The sequence below is a fragment of the Toxoplasma gondii genome, chromosome VIII (assembly GCF_000006565.2).
Source record: "Toxoplasma gondii ME49 chromosome VIII, whole genome shotgun sequence".
Classification (NCBI taxonomy): Eukaryota; Apicomplexa; class Conoidasida; order Eucoccidiorida; family Sarcocystidae; genus Toxoplasma; species Toxoplasma gondii.
Genome location: NC_031476.1, coordinates 5,451,669 through 5,470,544, shown reverse-complemented (window position 1 = coordinate 5,470,544; position 18,876 = coordinate 5,451,669). Strand labels below are relative to the sequence as shown.

General features: G+C 50.1%; 2 protein-coding genes across 2 annotated transcripts; one reads left to right on the top strand and one right to left on the bottom strand.

Annotated features, from left to right (window-relative positions):
• Positions 1-168: 168 nt before the first annotated feature.
• On the bottom strand, positions 169-8,625 carry TGME49_270000 (NAD dependent epimerase/dehydratase family protein; the record flags this gene model as incomplete). The annotated part of the gene is made up of 14 exons (XM_002365637.2): positions 169-350; positions 860-917; positions 1,517-1,753; positions 2,130-2,165; positions 2,839-3,081; positions 3,578-3,614; positions 4,235-4,274; positions 5,183-5,270; positions 5,769-5,865; positions 6,128-6,213; positions 7,106-7,171; positions 7,633-7,721; positions 7,877-7,945; positions 8,511-8,625. The coding sequence occupies 14 exons, from the start codon at positions 8,623-8,625 to the stop codon at positions 169-171; spliced, it is 1,443 nt and encodes a 480-aa protein (XP_002365678.2).
• Positions 8,626-10,758: 2,133 nt separating this feature from the next.
• On the top strand, positions 10,759-18,839 carry TGME49_270010 (hypothetical protein; the record flags this gene model as incomplete). The annotated part of the gene is made up of 10 exons (XM_018781565.1): positions 10,759-11,250; positions 12,651-12,788; positions 13,504-13,792; positions 14,491-14,585; positions 15,011-15,080; positions 15,343-15,576; positions 16,324-16,370; positions 16,620-16,651; positions 18,060-18,218; positions 18,725-18,839. 10 exons carry the CDS (start codon positions 10,759-10,761, stop codon positions 18,837-18,839), a joined length of 1,671 nt encoding a protein of 556 aa, XP_018636601.1.
• Between the last annotated feature and the right edge of the window lie 37 nt (positions 18,840-18,876).

The window sequence follows — 18,876 nt, the reverse complement described above, 5'->3', positions numbered from 1 at the left end:
AACAGAGAGACAGCCTGAGAAACGCCGTCTAGAGAAGGCTGAGTCGGGAAGAAAGAGAAATACAAACGAAAACGACGGAAAGGAAGAGACAAAAGAAGAGAGCCGCAGACGGGGGAGACAAGACAGAAGCGCCTGACAGAAAAAATGTGCTTTCTGTGAATGTGTGTCTCACTCCTCGTCGCTGGATTCCTCCGAACTACTCGAAGAAGATGACGAAGACGAAGACGAGGAAGAAGAAGAGGAAGACGACGAGGCAGACGAAGGGAGAAAAGGTCGAAGATCCTGGTGGAGAGCTCTCACGGTTTGCCGGGCGTCAGTAGGCAATTTTCTGGCGGCATCAGCAGCTTCTTCTGTGCAGGAAGATAGACAGAACAGTTGCAGGACTCGAGAAGGAGCTCAAAAAAAGGAAGAAGAGACTACGAGGAAAGAGAGAACAGGACCGACAGCGCGTCCAGCGAGAAAGATGCAACGCGGAAACGAAAGACGGTCGACAAGCTGGGATGACCTATGTAGACGCCCTTGTTATCCTTGTTATGTTTCTGTCGCCAGTGATCCAACGAAATCACGAAGGAGGCGAGAGAGAATGTGACCTCGAGGAAACGTGCATTTTTCCCTGTGACCGCGGTAGGCTCCTGTGTGAACCAGGTGCAAAAACGAACATTCTTTGCGGTAAAAGGGAATCGTTTTGCACCTTGAAAGTTGAATGTTTCGAGAGCCGACTCGAAATAACGCGTTTTGGCACGTTTCTGGTCAACGCGTCCTCCTGCAGTACATGGTTTTCAGTCGAGCAGTGGTAAGTGACTTTTCACGGAAAGAGAGAAAAGCAGAGAGCACACAGAGTCCGAAAGAGCAATCTCACTGGGAAAAGCGCGAGTCGCGGCCGCCATCCACCTGCACGTGGTGTCGACTGCTTCCACCTGAAGAAGGGAGACATTTTGCAGGGCGGAAGAAATAAAACGGGAGAGAGACACAAGCCGACTTACAGACGAGTGACTGCACACCCGAAAAGTTCGATCGTCTAACCACAGACTGTCAACCTCTGGCTTTTATTTGTCTCGACAACGCAGAACAATGCGACACCAAGGAATGGCCAGGTGTCTGATGAGGTAGCGATGCATGGCGAGACAGGAACAGACCTTGGAAAGATCTGGAGAGACTGCTTGCTCGTCAAATCCCTATGAGCCGTGCATGCCCTGTGCATGCACCTCTCTGACCGAAAGCGTTCATCACTGAACTCGTAGAGATAAGGACGAAATCAATACTAGATACACATGCAAGGTGGAGCTCAGGAGGTGCAACAGAGTTCTTGAACATGAAAGCTTCCAAACTAAACGTCTGATTCTTGAGGAATGAGGACTCTTCCCTAGATCCGCGAACCTGTTCAAGCCTAAAAGTTCAAACTCTCTTCTGCATGTCACTTCTAAACCTCGAGCAGCCCTCGGGAGAGACTCGAAGGCAGACCTAAAGACTGCGTTATTGAGAAGTTGTGCAGCTTGGAAGCGAACGTTTGCCTCACCAAAGGCGTGAGCGAGAGCCCCAGCTCTGCACGAATTTTCTTCATCGTCAGCGGCGTCTCTCGACAGACAGAAGGAAGGAATGAGGGACATCTGAGACAGTCTTCCTCGATGCGCCACCGCAGTTCCTCTTCGCGTCCTCTCGGCGTTCCTTGAGCGCGATCCGTCTCGGTGGAGACTGATGGAGAAGGAAGGAGGCCTTCGCGGCGATAAGACACACAGCGCTGGTGCAGCAGTTCCTGAGGGAGAAGGAAACAGAAAGAACAAAGCAGCCGAAAGGTAAGAAGCGAAGAGAGACGAAGGCAGGAGTGGCGAGACGAAACGACAGAGCGAGACGGGAGACACACAGGAAGCAGAAAGGCGAACGAGAGACCAAGGGGAAGAAGCAGGCATATTGAAAGGAGGAGTCTCATGTGCTCTGAGCAGCTCCGTCACAGTGAGGAAAAGAGGCAGCGACAGAGAAAACACAAACTAAGAGGCAAGGGAACTTGGCAGCGAACTCTGGAAGCTCTCGGTGGATAAAGTAACATCCAATGCACGATGAAGCACAGACGCGACTTCCTGGAAAAACGTCACCTTAACTTCCACGCCTTCTGCAGAACGGAGAAGACGTACCAGCATCTCGACGAGCGTCACTGTTTCCTCGCAAGCCTAAATCCGAATGAAAAGAGCGGCGTAGCAAAACACACACACCATACGTGGATGAAAAACAAAGAGACTGCGGCAGGAACCAACCTTCCTAGACATATATCCATGTATATTATAAATATATACATATAAATCTATATATATATGCATATATATATATATACATATATATATATATATATATAGATATGAACTTGAAAAGATCGAACCTTTGCATACCTCAGCAGACAGGTGCGAGCAAGAAGACACAGGGAGGGCCGCGTCCGGAACCACGAGAAAAGTTCTTAGAGAGGGATTCTCTGGTCGAAGCGATTGCCGCTAATGGCGACAAATGAGCGTATGCACAAATGTACACGTACACACATATATATATATATATATATGTATATGTATGTATATGTATATGTATGTGTATATGTATGTGTATATGTATGTATATATATGTATGTATATATACATGGGCATGCAAAGAGAAAACGGTGCTGCCTGGCTCTTTTTCGTTTCTGCATTCAGATCCGCGGCCTCGCACTCGCTGCTCGGCGCTAGGTCCTGACTTGACGCTCGCGTGTGGGGGGGGGGGGGAGAGGCTCTGGCGTCCGTTGATTCGATGTGAGATCGACAGCGCCGATCGCAGAGGGCTGTCCCCCGAAACGCGAGGATTCGCAGAACACCATACCAAGTTGAATGCACGGAAGAGGCTCTCCTGTGCTTCGAGATTGCCTGTCGCTGCGGCCTCCGTCTTGTCTCGAGAGGCAGAGACCGAGGCAGAGGAAGACAGATGCTCATGCAGGTCTGCCGTCCTGCTTTGGGCAGAACATTGAGGCTCCGCGATACGCGCGCATAGGAGAAGACGGGAGACAGCCGCGGCGACATCTTCGACGAAAGTCAGATTCATGCGCTGCGTTGGGCCTGTCGGATCCTGACAAAAGCGAGCACAGAACCGTTCCAGCCAATCGATCCCGTCGCATCAGCAGCAGCATGAGACGCCGCGCAAATACACAGGTAGTAAAAGGCAGAACAGAAAACCGCTAGCAAGACGCTCCTAGGGGAAAAGAAGCTGAGACTGAACGAGAAAACGTAAACGAGAACGAGCAAGCGAAGAGCGACTCAAGCGAAACCAGTCAGAGGAGCAGGTCACACCAGGTTGTGTAGACCTTGATTCCACCATTAAACGGAAACTGCAGACAGTTCTGAATCGATTTCAAAAGACGGAGCTGCAGATCTTCATTTCTGTATCTCTGGACGTCTTCCTCACGACTCCCAGACACTCTCGACGCTTTCGAGCGTCAAAGAGTAAAGAGCATTTGAAGACTTTCCGCTGGCGTCATCCCGAGAGTTCTGACTCTTCTCCGTAAACAACAGTTGCCCCCCTGAAACAAAAGAACCAGTTCAATGACTCAGACCCATGCACCTACCACAAGGACGGGATGCTGCCTTGCAACTTGCGTCCACCTGAGACGAAACAAAGTTACACCGCACCCACTGTTTCACTGTCCGCTTTCCTGCAGGGAACTGCTCGGAGACATGTCTCAGAACAGTGTCGATGCCGCTGAATTCACACAGCTGTCTCTGTCGCGCTATCTTATTATCGATCTATCGATATCTGTATCCGTCGATGGCTTTATCTATATCTATCTATCTATCCATCTATCTATCTATCTATTCATCTATCTATCTATCTATATCAATCTGTCTGCTTCTATATCCGTCGATGCCTATATCTATTTCTGTCTCTCTATCTGTCTATCTATCTATATCTGGCTACCTATACCTATCTATGTCCATCTCTGCCTGTATCTATCTCGCTATCTAGTGTGATTCTCAACTGTGTCCACATGCGTATGCGCGTCTGTGTTTTCATCCGGTCGAGCTGCTTTCATGCGACAACAAATCGGCAAATCTCCATGGCCCCGAACTGCGTGGATGAAGTTCAGTCCTCAGAGCAGCTGGTCGCCTTCCTCTTCGGTCTTCAACTGCGGCTCGGCTGGCGCCTCAGGGCGCGAAAGGAGAAACGCTTTTACGGAGACGCCTCTTCGCCTTTGCTCGCAACTTCACACAAACGCAGGCCTCACCAGAAGTAGGTCCAGAAGCGATCTGTGTCGTCGAAAGGTCCTGCGAAGAAGAGAGCAAGGAGGCGGAGGCGGCAACGCCGAGGCAACAGGAAGCGCCTTGAAAGAAACGCAGCTAGAAGAACACAGAGAACAGGGGCGCAGCTGCCTCGCCGTCACTACGGCAAAAGCGAAAAGAGCGAAAAGAGCGAAAAAAGCGAAAAGAGCGAAAAAAGCGAAAAGAGCAAAAAGAGCGAAAAAAGCAAAAAGAGCGAAAAAAGCGAAAAGAGAGACAGGCCACACGTGCCTAAAAAACTGAGTTAAATAAGACAGGGCTGAACTGTGTAAACATTCCTTGTGTTGTGCTACGGGTTTGTCGCAAACCACCGAGGTTACAAAGTTACGGTTTTGGACATGTCAGCAGAGAGAGAAGCGAGGAGAAGGCCGCACCTTCAGGCGCAGACGAGGAACTGGACCGAGGCCTGCGCACCCCAACCGTCAACTCTACTTCGTCCGCCGAAACAGATAGATTTGGAGAGAGAGATACCAATAGAGGTAGATCGAATTAGAGAGATCTAGAGAGATCGACCTATGGATATAGAGAGACAGACAGATACATAAAAGACAGGTAGATATAGACAGATAGACAGGTAGATATAGACAGATAGACCGGTAGATATAGATAGATAGGTGTAGACAGACAGACAGATGCCGACAGAGAAATCTAGATCTCTGAAGAAGTCGATCGATGTAGGGATTCTGCTGAGAAACCACAAACAGCGAGTTCTCCAATCAACTTATCAGTAGCCTCCGAATTGAGATCCGTCAAGACAGTACTTGATGGAGAGTACACGAACCACGACCGGTTCGGAAATCTTCCAGGCCTCGTTTTGTCTCCCATGATCCCTGCGTTCGCCACTCAGTGTTTCGTTGTGCCTCGGCGTCGCTACGCGGTGATTTTCTTCCACTAACCAATGACATCAGCAAGCCGAAGACAGGCGACCGGCCGTCCTGTCGCGTTCGCCTGTTCGCGAAGAATTTCCTCCACCGCAAGTTTGTTCTGCGACGCCGAACACAAGCCTCGCAGACACAAAACGAAGACTGCAAGAGTCGCCGGGGGCAAAGCTGACGACGCTCTCTCCATTTAGGACGCGATGTTTTCCTGGAAGGCTCCCCCTCGTGTAAAGCAGAGAACGAGCAGTCCCTGTGCACTTTAGCCGATTTGGCTGGAGAAAAGAGAGACAGATTTCGAGTTCCCTCATCTTTTGCGGAGTTTCCTGCTCGCCAGGAAACCTTTCTCGTTTTGCTTTTCTACAGAGCGGCTTTTGTTCTTGAGAGTTCAGAGACCCTCGAAGCTTCAGATAATGTGCTCGGCTTCCGCGCGGAAAGCGCCGTTCGCAGAAACAATCCTGTTTCGTAGTCTGAGAAACGTCTGCGAAACTGCACACTGATAGCGGAACATGGCTTGCGAGAAAGAGAATGTTTTCTGGGCGGAAGGAGGAGCTGGGAAGAAGGCTCTTCTTCACTCTTTGTTCCTCGCTTTTTCGGTTCTCCTCACATGTCCGTAAGTGTCTTTCTTTTTGAGAAGTGCGACGCGCTGCCTCTCCTTCGGACGGACGGCGAAGTCCTCAGAGACGCTCGGGAGTCCCTGCCATCTACAAGCAGCGCGGGAGAGAAATACAACACGTGAGACAGAGGAGAAAACAAGATGCAGAAGGAGAGAAGGAAATTTGGGAGAAGAAAGGGAAGCCGAATCTGGAAGAAAAGGAACGAAGAGGCAGAGAACACTCCACCTTGCATAGAGAAAAGGCGAAAATGTGAAAAATCAAGAGGCAGAAGCGAGACAAGGCGCCTCACAACGTAAACCGACAGAAATGTACCCACAAATCAGCTTGAAAAAAAAAGCGAGACACTTACAGGCTCGAGTCGGAAACCTCGTACACGCTGTCAGTTGAAATGTAAATGTACGTTCCATAGCGCCCGCGGAGACCATTCAAGGACGCCTACGCGCAAAGAAAGGAACCTTTCTCAGCTGTCTTTGCAGAGAAGAACAAGGAACGAAATACGCAAGAGCGCGAAAAGACTCGAAAACGAGCAAAAGACCGAGGCGAAAACAAACGCAACAAGCAATGGTAGGAACACTGAAACGAAAACGAAGAAAAAGGCCGCCACTTCTGTTTCTCGCCTTCGCTGTTGAGACCGATTGTGAATCTTTTTTTTTGCTCGGTTCGCCCTCCCGTTTCCCTCCCCTACTCTCCTGCCTCCCCATACTTTGCCTTCTCTCTCGGCAACTCAGAAAAATGCATCCAAGTGCACATGCAGACAGAAACGCAAGGATATGTATATCCATGTATGTATATCCATGTATGTATATCCATGTATGTATATCCATGTATGTATATCCATGTATGTATATCCATGTATGTATATCCATGTATGTATATCCATGTATGTATATCCATGTATGTATATCCATGTATGTATATCCATGTATGTATATGCATGTATGTATATCCATGTATGTATATCCATGTATGTATATGCATGTATGTATATCCATGTATGTATATCCATGTATGTATATCCATGTATGTATATGCATGTATGTATATGCATGTAAATGTACGTTCTGATATGCATATACGCACACATACCTAGATGCCTGTATCTCTCTCTCCCTATGAATATATATACTTTCCCTACATATACATATATATATATATGTATATAAACCTATATGCAAATGTGCGTAGATAAGAAATCGATGGAAGCGCTGAAGTAGCGGCGTATGTACAGGCGTTTGAAAGCCTGTGTGCAAGTGAACACCAACAGAAGAGAAAACTTATTTCGCGCGTCGAGAGCGCCGAAGACCTCCGGGGACTGGTGTCGCCTCACCAAGATGTCTCTCGGCTTATAGGCGGAGAAGTCGACGACCGCCAGCCACGATTTTCCACGTCTCGCCTGTAAAAAAAGAGAGCGCGAGAGGCAGAAGAAAATTCATCAGAGTGCCGACTCGAACGAAAACAAGAGACGAAGAAAAATAAATCCTAGAAATGCCAAGACGATCGAGCCTCGAACGAAGAAAACCATACATATATATGTCTCGTGGTGCTCTTCATATATATACATATATACATATATATGTGTATATAAATGTATCCTGAAACATGCAGCAGAGCGCAGAAAACGCACCTGGTCCGCTTTCTGGACGGTGATAAAACGAGCGGCTCCACGGGAGACAGTGGACGAGGAGAAATCCCAGAATTCGCGGAAGCGATTCGTGAACTCTGCGCTGGAGAGTCGGCAAGCGTGGAGACTGGAGAACGCGGTTGCAGGCAGCAAATGCGTTGGAGGGAAACATGAGAGCGCTAAGACCGGCGCAAACTCCATCCCCAGACACTCTGTCGAAGAAGGTAGCTTACTTCCTCTCTGTCGGTCAGAGAAGCGATGCACTCCGCAAAGGCCTCCGGAGCTCTGCGGTCTGCGCGGTGATACTCGGCGTCCGCGATATCTGGGAGAAGAGCAAACTCGAGCGAGAGAGTTGAAAGAGGTTTCTCTCCAGGAACGAAGAGAAGCGTCCAACGAGAGTGCAGACGCACAGAAAGCGGCTAGAGGGTGTGCGCAAGGCTCTCTGAGAGGGGAGAACAAGTACCAAGAGAAACGTACTTTCTCCATTCCAGTAGGACCGCCCTCGATTGATAAAGACGAGCAGATATCCATCCTCGTGGAGTTTACCTGAAAGGTTCAGAACGCAGAAGGACAGAGAGGTGCAGAGAAAGGCGAAGAAGAAAGACGTTCAGCTCTCTCGGCAGAGACAGACATCGAGCGCAGAGGAGGCGGAGAGAAGGGGGAAATCAGTCCAAACACAGCAAGGAAACGACAGGACAGAAAAGAAAGGAGACAAGACAAGACCGAGGGAGAAGATGCTTTGCGCCGGTTGCTCTCCTTGCGTCGGATCGTTTCAACCTCGCTTTCTGCACTTTGCTTCCGTCTCACAGTCCACTCTTCCTCTGTCGAAATCTCTCGGTTTTCCACGAAAACATTGTTCGGAAAAAACGCGTTTCGGCCGCGTCTGATGTCTCAACGTTCTTCAGCGCTCTCTGCGGAGAGGTTATCTCCTCTCCCGCAAACGCATCTGCTCGCTTTGCCCCGTGTGGATCTCCGACCTCTGCGCTCCCCCTCCTCTGAAAGAAGTCTCTCCTCCTTCTTCTCCCTCTTCTTCTTTCGGTCTCTACTTCATTCGTGGATCACTTTGAGAGCGCGCGCGCGCGTTTGCACCGAAGTCTCGTCGAAAACTCACGGGTGACTGTCCGTCCGATGAACGCCGTTCCGCCTAGAATCAACACACGCTCGGCCGGCCGCGACCCTGAGGGAACGAGAGAGTCTCTTTCTCCTCTCTGCGCCATTCCACGCATGCAGGCGTCCTCTCTTGTTGACGCGCTCCACTCGCAAGACAGAACCAGACAGCAACAGGGGAGACGAGAAGAAACGGAACAAGAAGGCGAGCGACAAGAAGCGGCAGACGACGCTGGACAAGAAGAAGAAGCAGGCGAAGAAGAAAGAGAGAAGAGGAAGATGAGGAGAAGGGGGAAGAAGGAGCAGCGAGAAAACTGGAGGGGGGCGCTTTGGCATGTAGGGACGCTTCCGTGAGAAAAAGGAGAGTGAGGAGGCCGAGCCTGTCGATTGAGATGGAAGGAACGGATAGTGCGAGCCGGGGGGTTCGAGAAGAAGAAGAAGAATACGAGGCAAATTCGCCAAGTCGGTGTGACTTTTCTTCGGATACAAGGACGTGGAGATACACAGAACCGAAGGAGAGGGGATTCGTTTCTCCCCTTCTCTCCCTGGTGGCCTCCTCCTAGAGCGTCTTTGCTTTTCTCTGCATGCGTTCGCTTATTCTAATTCTTTCTCCGCTCTCTCTTCTCTGTCTCTCTTCTCTGTCTCTCTTCTCTCTACTCTCTTCTCTGCAGCTCGCTCTTTTGCTCTCCCTTCTTCTTGCGCGCGTTTCCTTTGTAAGGGAGAGATGGTGAGCTACCAGTCCACTTCAGACAGGTTATTTTTCAAGAGAAAACAAAAGGACGACACGACGTTCCTCGTTTGCTGCTCGCTGCGCGGCTGCGCCTCTAAGCAGAGACAGGAACGGCCCTCGTTGGTGCGGCTGAGACCGGTCAAGAAGTGGAGAAGAAAAACGAAACTCCGCCTGTGAGACCCAAAAGAAGTCTCCACGAGACAGAGTCGAAAGGATTGCAGAAAATCGGAGTCACTGTTCCTAAGAATGCAGACAGAGACGCGAACAGCTGCGTTGCACGAAAAACTGCGTTGCGCGTTATGTGAAAGGCGGTCAACTCTACACTCCCCCTATACAGAAACCGAGACAACCAAGCATATACACCTACAGTTATCTTTTTAGAGGCAACTACAGATACATACATTTATACATATACATCTATACATATAGAAATGTATATATAAATATGAATATATATATATATATATATATATGTAGTGAAGAAGTCTTCGTTCGGCAGCGGGGTCAGAGACCGAGTTATGTGCGACGGGTGGTACCGCGTTTCCGGGTACTCAGAACTCGTCCTTTCGTCGAAGTTTCGACAGGCTTGTCATCTGCAGTTCCTTCTTGTCATTGTTCAATTGGCAGATGTTGGATTTTCTTCGACCCTCCCCTTTTGCCGAGGTTCATGCGTCTTCGACCTGCTCGCGGAGGATCGTCTTCCGCGCGCATGCATCGACGAACGCGCGCTGTGAAGAGACACATGCAGTTTTTCCAAGTTTCTTCCTTGTTGACGTTTTCATTTCACGGCGCTTGCACTTCGCTTGGCGTTCAGTGAGTCGTTCGCGCGATCGTTCCACTGTTCTCTCCTTTCTGCTTTCTTTTCAAGCAACTCCGCAACCAACGCTGGCTGGTGTCTCAGTTCCAAGCTTGGTCTCGGCGTCTCCCGATTCCTCGCTCTCCTTTCTCCACCGCCTTCTTGCAGTTTCCCCCGACTCTGCGAACTTTCATGTTCCTCAAACAAGTCGCAAAGACTTTTCTTCTCTTTCCTTCCTTGGCACTCCCTTGTTCTCTCCGCGTCTCCTTCTCCTCCTCCTTCTCCTTGTCCTCCTCCTTCTCCTTGTCCTTGTCCTCCTTCTTCTTGTCCTCCTCCTTCTCCTTGTCCTTCTCCTCCTCCTTCTTGTCCTTGTCCTCGGCTTTCTCTCTCTCGCCGTCCGGTCCTGTCTCTGCTTTCGTCTGTTGCTCTTTGTTTGAGCCTGCCTTCTCTCTTTTCTCTTCCCCCGGATTTCTCCTTCTTTGCTGTCTCCTCTCTCTGCCCGCTTCGTCCTCGACTGTCGCTGCTTGGCGAGGGAAACGGCGGACCGGGGGGCAGGTTTGGACGACCTGCGTTCTGCGCCAGAGTCCTGGAACTCCAAAGCGGAGGAGAGAGGGCAAGCTCTACACAGGACGTCGGAAAGAGCCGCGAAGCCTGAGGTCGGAGACCGAGCGAACAAGGGAGACGCTCTGGACGTGTAGTTTCTTCTCTCTCGTCCGCCTTTGAAAGATGTCGCTACCTCTCCCGACCGCAGCGACAGGAGGAGCGTCTTCTGCAGAAGACGCTTCTGCGACCTCTTCCGGATCTGCTTTGGACATTTCAGAGTTGAAGCGGGCGGCTCAGAGACGCCTGGAGGCCCTGCAGGCTGCGGCTTCTCAGCCGAAAGTATCTCCTTTCCTTCCCTCGTCGCTCCTCTCGGCGTCACCCTCGAATGCTTTCCAGGTGCGAACTGCCCACGGCGTAAGGACGCCGGCGCCTCCTGTGGGCCAGGCCGGCATGCAGAGCGATTCCTCAATCTTCTCGCCTTTTCCTCAGCCGCCGGCTTCTCCGTACGCTGCGACGCCTTCCTGTTTGCCTTCTCCTTCGAAGGACGAACCTTGCACTCGGAAATCCGGAAACACAGTGGGGACGCAAATCCCCTACTCGACGAGATCCTGCTTCTTGTCTTCGCCGCCGGTCTCTCAGGCCTCGACCTACTTGACGTCTGCCTACGTCTCCCCCGTAAGCAGCAGACGCCGCAGAGTGTGTGTAGAAAGGAACTGTTTTTTTTTTCGTTTTTTCTACTCGGTTTCGTTGCTGTGGACGCGACAGGAAGGAGAAGGTCGACATGATCGGTCGACAGCTTGCATACACACGCTCGCTTTTCAACTCCGCGATGGCCACCGCTGAAACACCCAAACGGTTTCAGAAGAGACAAGAAACCGTTTCTACTCGGAGACGCTCCTCGAAGCCATTCCAAAAGAATCAAAGTTCAGAAAACGGGAGACACGCGAAAAACCAGAAATCCCACTCATGATTCATATATATATATATATATATATATATATATGTTCTACTTTTATTACACTATATATATATATATATATGTAGACTTATATATTAGATGTTACATGTTTACTGTACTATGCATATAGAAATATATATCATATTGTACTATATATATGTTTACATATATATATATATATATATATAAAGGCTATGCGGCGTTTCGTTCTCGCGCGCTGGCAGAGTTGAATTTAGGTGACGGGTCGAGACAGGGCAGCCGTCCAGTCTCGGTTCTTCACAGCAGACTCGCAGAGAGTTTTAGGAGAGAAACATGTCTGTGCCGCAGAACTGGAGCCGCACGAGCCGCGCAAACGAAGCGAAGGAGAGGCGAAAGAGGAGATGGAGGGGAGTCGGGGAAGGAAGGGATCTGGACAGAGGAGAAGAGGCGAAACAGACGAAGGAAGTAGGGGAGAGGAGAAAGAGAGAGAGAAAGGGCCGCATGCAGTGAAGAGAGAAAAACTGTGATTCTTCACCGAAAGGCAAACAGAGAACTCAAATACTGAAGCTAAACATCGATGAAGTCTAAACAGAATAAAGTAGTGCAAGTAGAGTCGGTCTCCCGGAATTGTCCAAGGCAGCGTCGCGTCGAACAACGGTCTCGAGAAATGGTTTGGTATATTCAGAAGGCAAAGAAACGGCCAGGGAACATGTCGCCCAGGACAAACCTGTTGCCGACGCATATTTGAAAATTGAGAGGTCTGTGGTATGGGTCCGCCGAGAAGCTCCGTAGATCCGCTTCTTGACCTCCCTTGATGCCAGTCCTCATTTCTCGATTCCCGAGTGGAAGTGCTCGGTGAACAGTCGCTTATCGATGTCGGTCCTGAAGGATCTGTGACGGCATTTGTGTCTTTCTGCCGGTCCGTTTCTGCACGGACCAAGAATCCCCGTGAACGCGCGCGAGGCGGTTTTCGAGGCCATCTGTCCCTCTCGATGGGTTTTTGTCGTCTCGGAGTTCCGCCGAGACTGCGAAGGCAGCGTTTCGGGTGTTTCAGTGGCGCCCGACCCCTCAGGATCTTCTCGAGAAGGATGGCGACGCACTGCCCATGCCAGGTCGTTTTTTTCTGCGTTTTTCTCAGCAAGCGGCAAACGAAATGCGAGCAGCTGCAGCTCGCACGGCCGCCTACGAGGCGATGCGTGTAGCGAGTCTGATGCTGCCAAAGCCGAAAGTAGAGAAAGAAGTTTTGAACGAAGACGACTCTTCTTTTCCAGAGGTGGTGAGTGCCGTCGCTGTCCAGTCTCTCGAACTCCGCCTTTCACCGACAGCAACGCACGCGCCTTCACATCCCTTCCTCTTCAGAAAGCGTTCGTTCCCCGTTTGACCCTCCAACTCGGCTCCTCGGAGAGCCGAAAAGACACAGGTTGATTCCTAATCACACTGTCACATCTGCATGCACTCTTGCGACATATATATATATATATATACATATATATGTATATATATGTATATATATATATACATATATGTATATATACATATATATATGTATATATGTGTATGTGTATATTTATGTATAGATGGATAAGAAGGCGTCAGTACATGTTTGTACCTGTCTGCCGATTACCACATCTGCGTGTATTATTTCGGTATCTGCGTCTGTAAATACGTATATCTATATTTATATAAATATATACATATATACATATATACATATATATATATATATATATATAGTGAGAGAGAGAGAGGTGGAGGTTTTTCGTTTCGTGCAGATGGGAGGTCGAACAAGACACCGTTTCAGAAGATTTAGAGAAAACCGAGAGTCCGGTGTGCCCTCTTTCCGACCTGTCGCGGGGGCCTTCGAGCGACTCTGGGACTCTTGCGTGTTTGCCGTTTTTCGCCGCGGCTTTTTCTCTGCCTTGCGTGAAGTCTTTTCCTCGTTCTGTTGCCGTTACCTCCGTCTTCTTCGCTTTGTTCTTGTTGCTTCACAGCAGCAACTGCCGAACGGACTCTTTTCGATGGACCTGGCGATCTCCACAAACCTGCCGGCCGCCTCTTCGACCGAGAGTGCCTCAGACCCTGCGACGGCGGCGGCCACAGCTGTGCGGCCTGAGTCTTGGCAGCGTTTGCTGAAGAAAGAAACTCAGCAGAAAATTCGAGAGCGGACCGGCGCCGCCGTCCTCGCGCGCGGCAAGCCTGGAGGCGAAGGAAAGAAAGGCCTCCACTTGCGCATCACTGCCGACAAAAAAGCCACAGTGCTCCGGGGAGCCATCTGCGCAAGTACGTGTGAAAGGTGCATGCGTCTGAAGAAGATGCCTGTGTCTGCAGAAGGTGCATGCGTCGTTTTCAGGAGACGCAGGTGCCTGTCGTCGGGAGATCTCTTCTGTGTGATTGCGGTTGGTGAAGAAACTGCGTGGAAGATCGCACCCCTGGAGTCAGTGGACGGCTGAAGTTTGGGGACGCGTATCACGATCTTCACGGCTCAATGCTCGGTCGCGCATCGCCCTCGATTCTCGGATTGAGATGGCAAGCTTACAGAGACAGGTCGCGCGCCGGCTCAAGAGGACAGCCTCCCTTGCATGCAGTTGCTTTTGGAGTTCAGGAGGCTTCCCTCAACAGAGCCGATGCATGCGTTCTTCGGTCTGTGGCCGGCGAGAGTGTGGTGCATGCAACAACAACGCTTGCATGGTCAACTGCGCGCTTGTTCACTCTCTGAATTCAGCGTCGTCTTTTCGGTTGAGGACACAGAGACAAAGAGACATACACACACAGTGCTCTGCTTGCCGCTTCGATACGCTTCAGAAGCATTGCATCCGCTTCCTCATGTTGTTCCTCAACGTCTAGGAAGGGCAGTGGATGCCCGCGGTGTTGTCGAGACCAAACCGTTGCGATCTTCCAGACGCATGCACCGGGGGACTTCCGAGCAGCCTGCGACACAGTGTCCGACCAAGCCCCACTGATATTCCTTTTGCTTGCAGGGGATTTGCTGTGCGCGAAACAGCAGCTGATGTTTCCGCCTCACGTCGCGGTGCCTGCCAACTTCGACGCTGTTGCAGCCATGCAAGGTCCTGATGTAAGTGCCTCTTATTCGAAACGCGCTTCTGTTCTCGCCGTTGCTGAGGTTTCAGAGCGCCACAGCCCTGTGGTCGCTGCAGAGGGTCCCGGGATACGAGGTCGAGTCTGCGGTGGAGATCGACGCATTTTCGCGAATTGTCCAGAAACGGCGAGATGCAATCCCTCTCGTCGTGAGGAGTCCAGGTGTTTCGTCGTCGCGCTGGTCGCATGTTGCTCTGTCTCACGGACTCTCAAGTTCGTCGACCTCGGTGACGGTCTCGGCACAGTCTCTGTGGACTGCTGTTGACTCTCTCTCGTCGAAGCGCCGTGAGAAAAAAGCGACTTCTCAGAGAGATGTCGGATCGGGGCGGTCGTTCCTGGAGTCTTCCCTTTCCGACGTTTGCTGGTTTGGTGTGCGCGTCTTCTCCCCTTCGTCTCGCGCAGGCTGAGTTTCTTCGACAGGTTTTCGACATCAGTCACGCGTTCGTGGATGTGCAGGGACGCCTCTCTCAGGGTGAGAAAAGACAGGTGAAAACTGGACAACCAATGACGGTGAAGAACTGCATCTTCGAGACAGGGGGACGGCGAGGGGGCTCGTGGATGCATCGACTTGGTGTTGCCTTGCCTTCCTTTGCTCTTCCTGTCAGTCGCTTCGTCTCTCTCTCATGCTCCTCTTTCCCCTCTCCTGTCTTCTCTGTTTCTGTCGCTTCTGCCCCTCTCGTTTCGACGTCGTTTCGCGCATCCCACGGCCATTTTTCTTTCGCTGGGCTCTTCAGGCGCCTCTCCTGCACAAGCATCCAATGGCGGCTCGTCTGCGGACGAACCGTTGAATTTCGCGATCTTCGCATGCACGGAAGACTCCCTGGACAAGGCGGTTGCTCTGATCAAGTGGAGATTGGCATGCGTTGAAGAGGCGCTGAAACAACATGCAGACCCAGACAGCTTTCTTCGCCAGAAACAGGCGCAAGCGGGAGAGCAGCAAAATGACACCTCCCAAACGCTTCAACCAAGTAAGATACCTTAGAGCTTCACCTGTGCACGCGTATTTATACATGCGTACTATAATATATATATATATATAAGTATATATATATATATATAAGTATATATATATATATATAACTGTACATGTGTGCAGAGTTGTATATTGGAGTCGTTGCTCCTCGACCACATGGCGACGCATACGCATTTCGTGGAGGCGTGCGCGTATGCGGAGGTGTTGGCGTGCATCTATATATATCGATAAATCTATAAATATCTATATATATCGATATATGTATAAATATCTATATATATCGATAAATCTATAAATATCTATATATATCGATATATCTATAAATATCTATATATATCAATATATCTATAAATATCTATATATATCGATATATCTATAAATATCTATATATATCGATAAATCTATAAATATCTATATATATCGATATATCTATAAATATCTATATATATCAATATATCTATAAATATCTATATATATCGATATATCTATATATATATATATATATTATATGGTTGCAGGCCTATATACACGTTGCGCAGGAGGAGTGATGCGTATCGGCGTGTGCGTCTAATGGGAGATGTCTACACCCGTGGACGCGGTACACTTTGTCTTATGGAGGCCCCCGTGTGCCGGGGAATTCTCGCATGCGCGTGCATACCTTTGCGTATATGGCAGTGCTTCTGAATTTTTTTCTCGTCTTTGTTTGCATATCTTTCCCTCGCTGTGTCTTGTTTCCTCGCAGGGATTGCAGCCCCCGGAAGTGTGACGGCAACCGAGAACTGCATGCAGGTAGTGGAACAGTTTTGTTTGGCGGAACGCGGGAGTTGTCATCTGAGACTTTTAGAATCGGGCAATGGAGTCAAGCATGTGAAACAGGAGGAAAGGAGCAACGTAAATTATCAGTTTATTCGCTGTAGATCTTCCTAGAACGAGGCCGCTAAAAGAACTGTTCTTTTTTCGTTCCGTCGCCGGTACGTCTCGCTGCCTCTGTGGCCGATCCACTTTTTTTGCGCGCCTCTGGTCGTTTTTTGCATGCAGGCGCCACTCCCTGATCCGCGACGGTTGCCCGGGTACGGCCTTCGTCTCTGTCGTTTTCGGGAGAGTTTTCGCGCGTGTGCACACTGTACTTTTGTCGCTGAGACCGCGCAACTTAACAGTGGTCTCTTCATCTGTTGGGGAAGGCGGGGGAGCCGGAAAAAAACAGCAAAGCAGCAGAAATTCTGCGTCTCCGGTCCTTGTTTTCTAGCGGGGCGCGGACCTCAGCCGCTGTTCGCCCGCTTCACCGAAAGGCTCGCCTTTTTCCAGGCCAGTCGGAGGCAGAGAGAATCCCGAGATTCTGATTCTTGAGAACACACTGTCCATCTTGGCCGGCACCGAGTTCAGAACGTGCGCTTCGAGTATTCACGAAACCGGCAGGTTCTAGGAAACATGAGATCGCATTCGTTCGGGAGAGCGAGTTTTTTGTTCTTTCGCACCGCACAGGGGAATCGTGTGAGGAGGAACTGGGTTGGCATCAAGGCATTCTAAGCAAACTGGCGAGACACACAAGTAGATTTATTCTGATGCAAGTCCAAACTGGGTGCACACTGATCCGCTTACGCCTGTAGAGACAGGTGAACGAATCCACTCAGGTCGGAATGTAGATTCCAGGGAAGACGCGTTGTTTCACGACAGGGATGCGAACTGCGCTACTCTGAAACGGTTCTGATCTACGAGAGACCTACGAATCGGTGATATGTCTTTATACTCACACTCATGTATATGCAGACCACACAAAAAAAAGTATATATATATATATATATATATATACGGTATATGTCTCTATATGAACATGCCAAGACGTATGTGTATGTGCATGCGTCTCAAAAGACGTCTGCGTTTGGTGCTGGAAAGAAAGCGTCTGCAATGTGTGTGTGTGTGTGGACGCGCGAAGCCCTCAACCGTAAAAAGTACATGCGTATATATATATATATATATATATATATATGGGCGTTAAGCGAACGGCAGCCAAATTGGTCAGACGCCTCTTTCGCGGAGTAAACATGCATGCAGTGTGTTTTTCTTTCCATGCGTTTCTTCGTGATAGTCGGATTGTTCAGAGGTGGAGTGCATCTCCGGTAAGTGGCGTTCATATACCGATCATTGTGCGTCGGAGTGTTTTGTTTCTTTGTTTTGTTTCTTTTGTCTCCAGTCCAGTCGCTCTTCCTTTGCTTCTCATTGGGCACCTCGCCGGTGACTTTTTTCCGTCTGCCGGAGCCTGGTAGTTCTCTGTTTCCGCATGAACACGACGCGAGGGTGCTGAAGCCTGCATTTTGCCTCGGGTGCCTGTCCATGGTGATGCATCCGGGCGTTTGTGAGTGGCGTTCGGCATCGTTGTGCGCTCTGGCTGTCGCTGGCTTCTCCGTGTCTCCCTGCAGTTTGCATGGGTCGCCTGCTGTTGCTGTGTTGCTGAAACTCTGTCGTGCGTCTCTCGATCAGAAGCGTAACTTCCGCCGTAGGCAACGTGCAGCAGATGATCGCCAACAGCTTCTGGCAGACTGGCCTGCCGGACGAGCAGGAGATGGCACGGCGGCGCCGCGAGGCTGAAGAAAGACGGCGAAGAAGACGAGACAAGAAGGGCCGGAGGTCCCGGTCTAGGTCAGCTCGGATTTGCCGCGTTTTCTGTTTTTTCTCGTTTCGAATCCCGCAGACAGACTTGCGTGATGGAAAAGAGAGAGGTAGCTAGGCAACGCCTTTTCTTTGCCGTCTGTGTCCGTGGTGTCCACTCTCTTAGAAGGTGCATGGCACATCGGTCTCTAGGTAGACATACAGGTGTGAAACTCAACTTGCGTTTCGTTCTGGACATTTACGCGCCTTGGAATAATCTTAGTGTCTCGGGAAATTGAAATCCAACGCTTTTTACGGTTGTCAACAGTCCAGTGGGCTGGTGCTCTCCAGCAGTCACAAAACACTTGGCTGGCTGTACCAAGCTGGCGTGTCTCCTGTTCTGTTCCAGCTTTGTCGCGACCTGTTTGTGGAGTTCACATGTCGCCGGTGGTGAAACTGGAGAGTGTGAGGGAGAGAAGGAGAGGTCAAAGAGGTTGGGGAAGACATGTCGACACACCAGAACAAACGCGGGCAAGAAGCGTTATTTTTTTTTTCAGGTCTCGATCCCCCGGACACCCTGCAGTCGTCGCGCCAAATCGCAGACCCAACAAACTAAGCTTCGCACCGCCGCCTGACGAAATGCTCTCAGGGCCTTATGTGCCGACAGACTGACACTGGGAAAGGTCACCCGCTGGATTCGTGTGCCTGA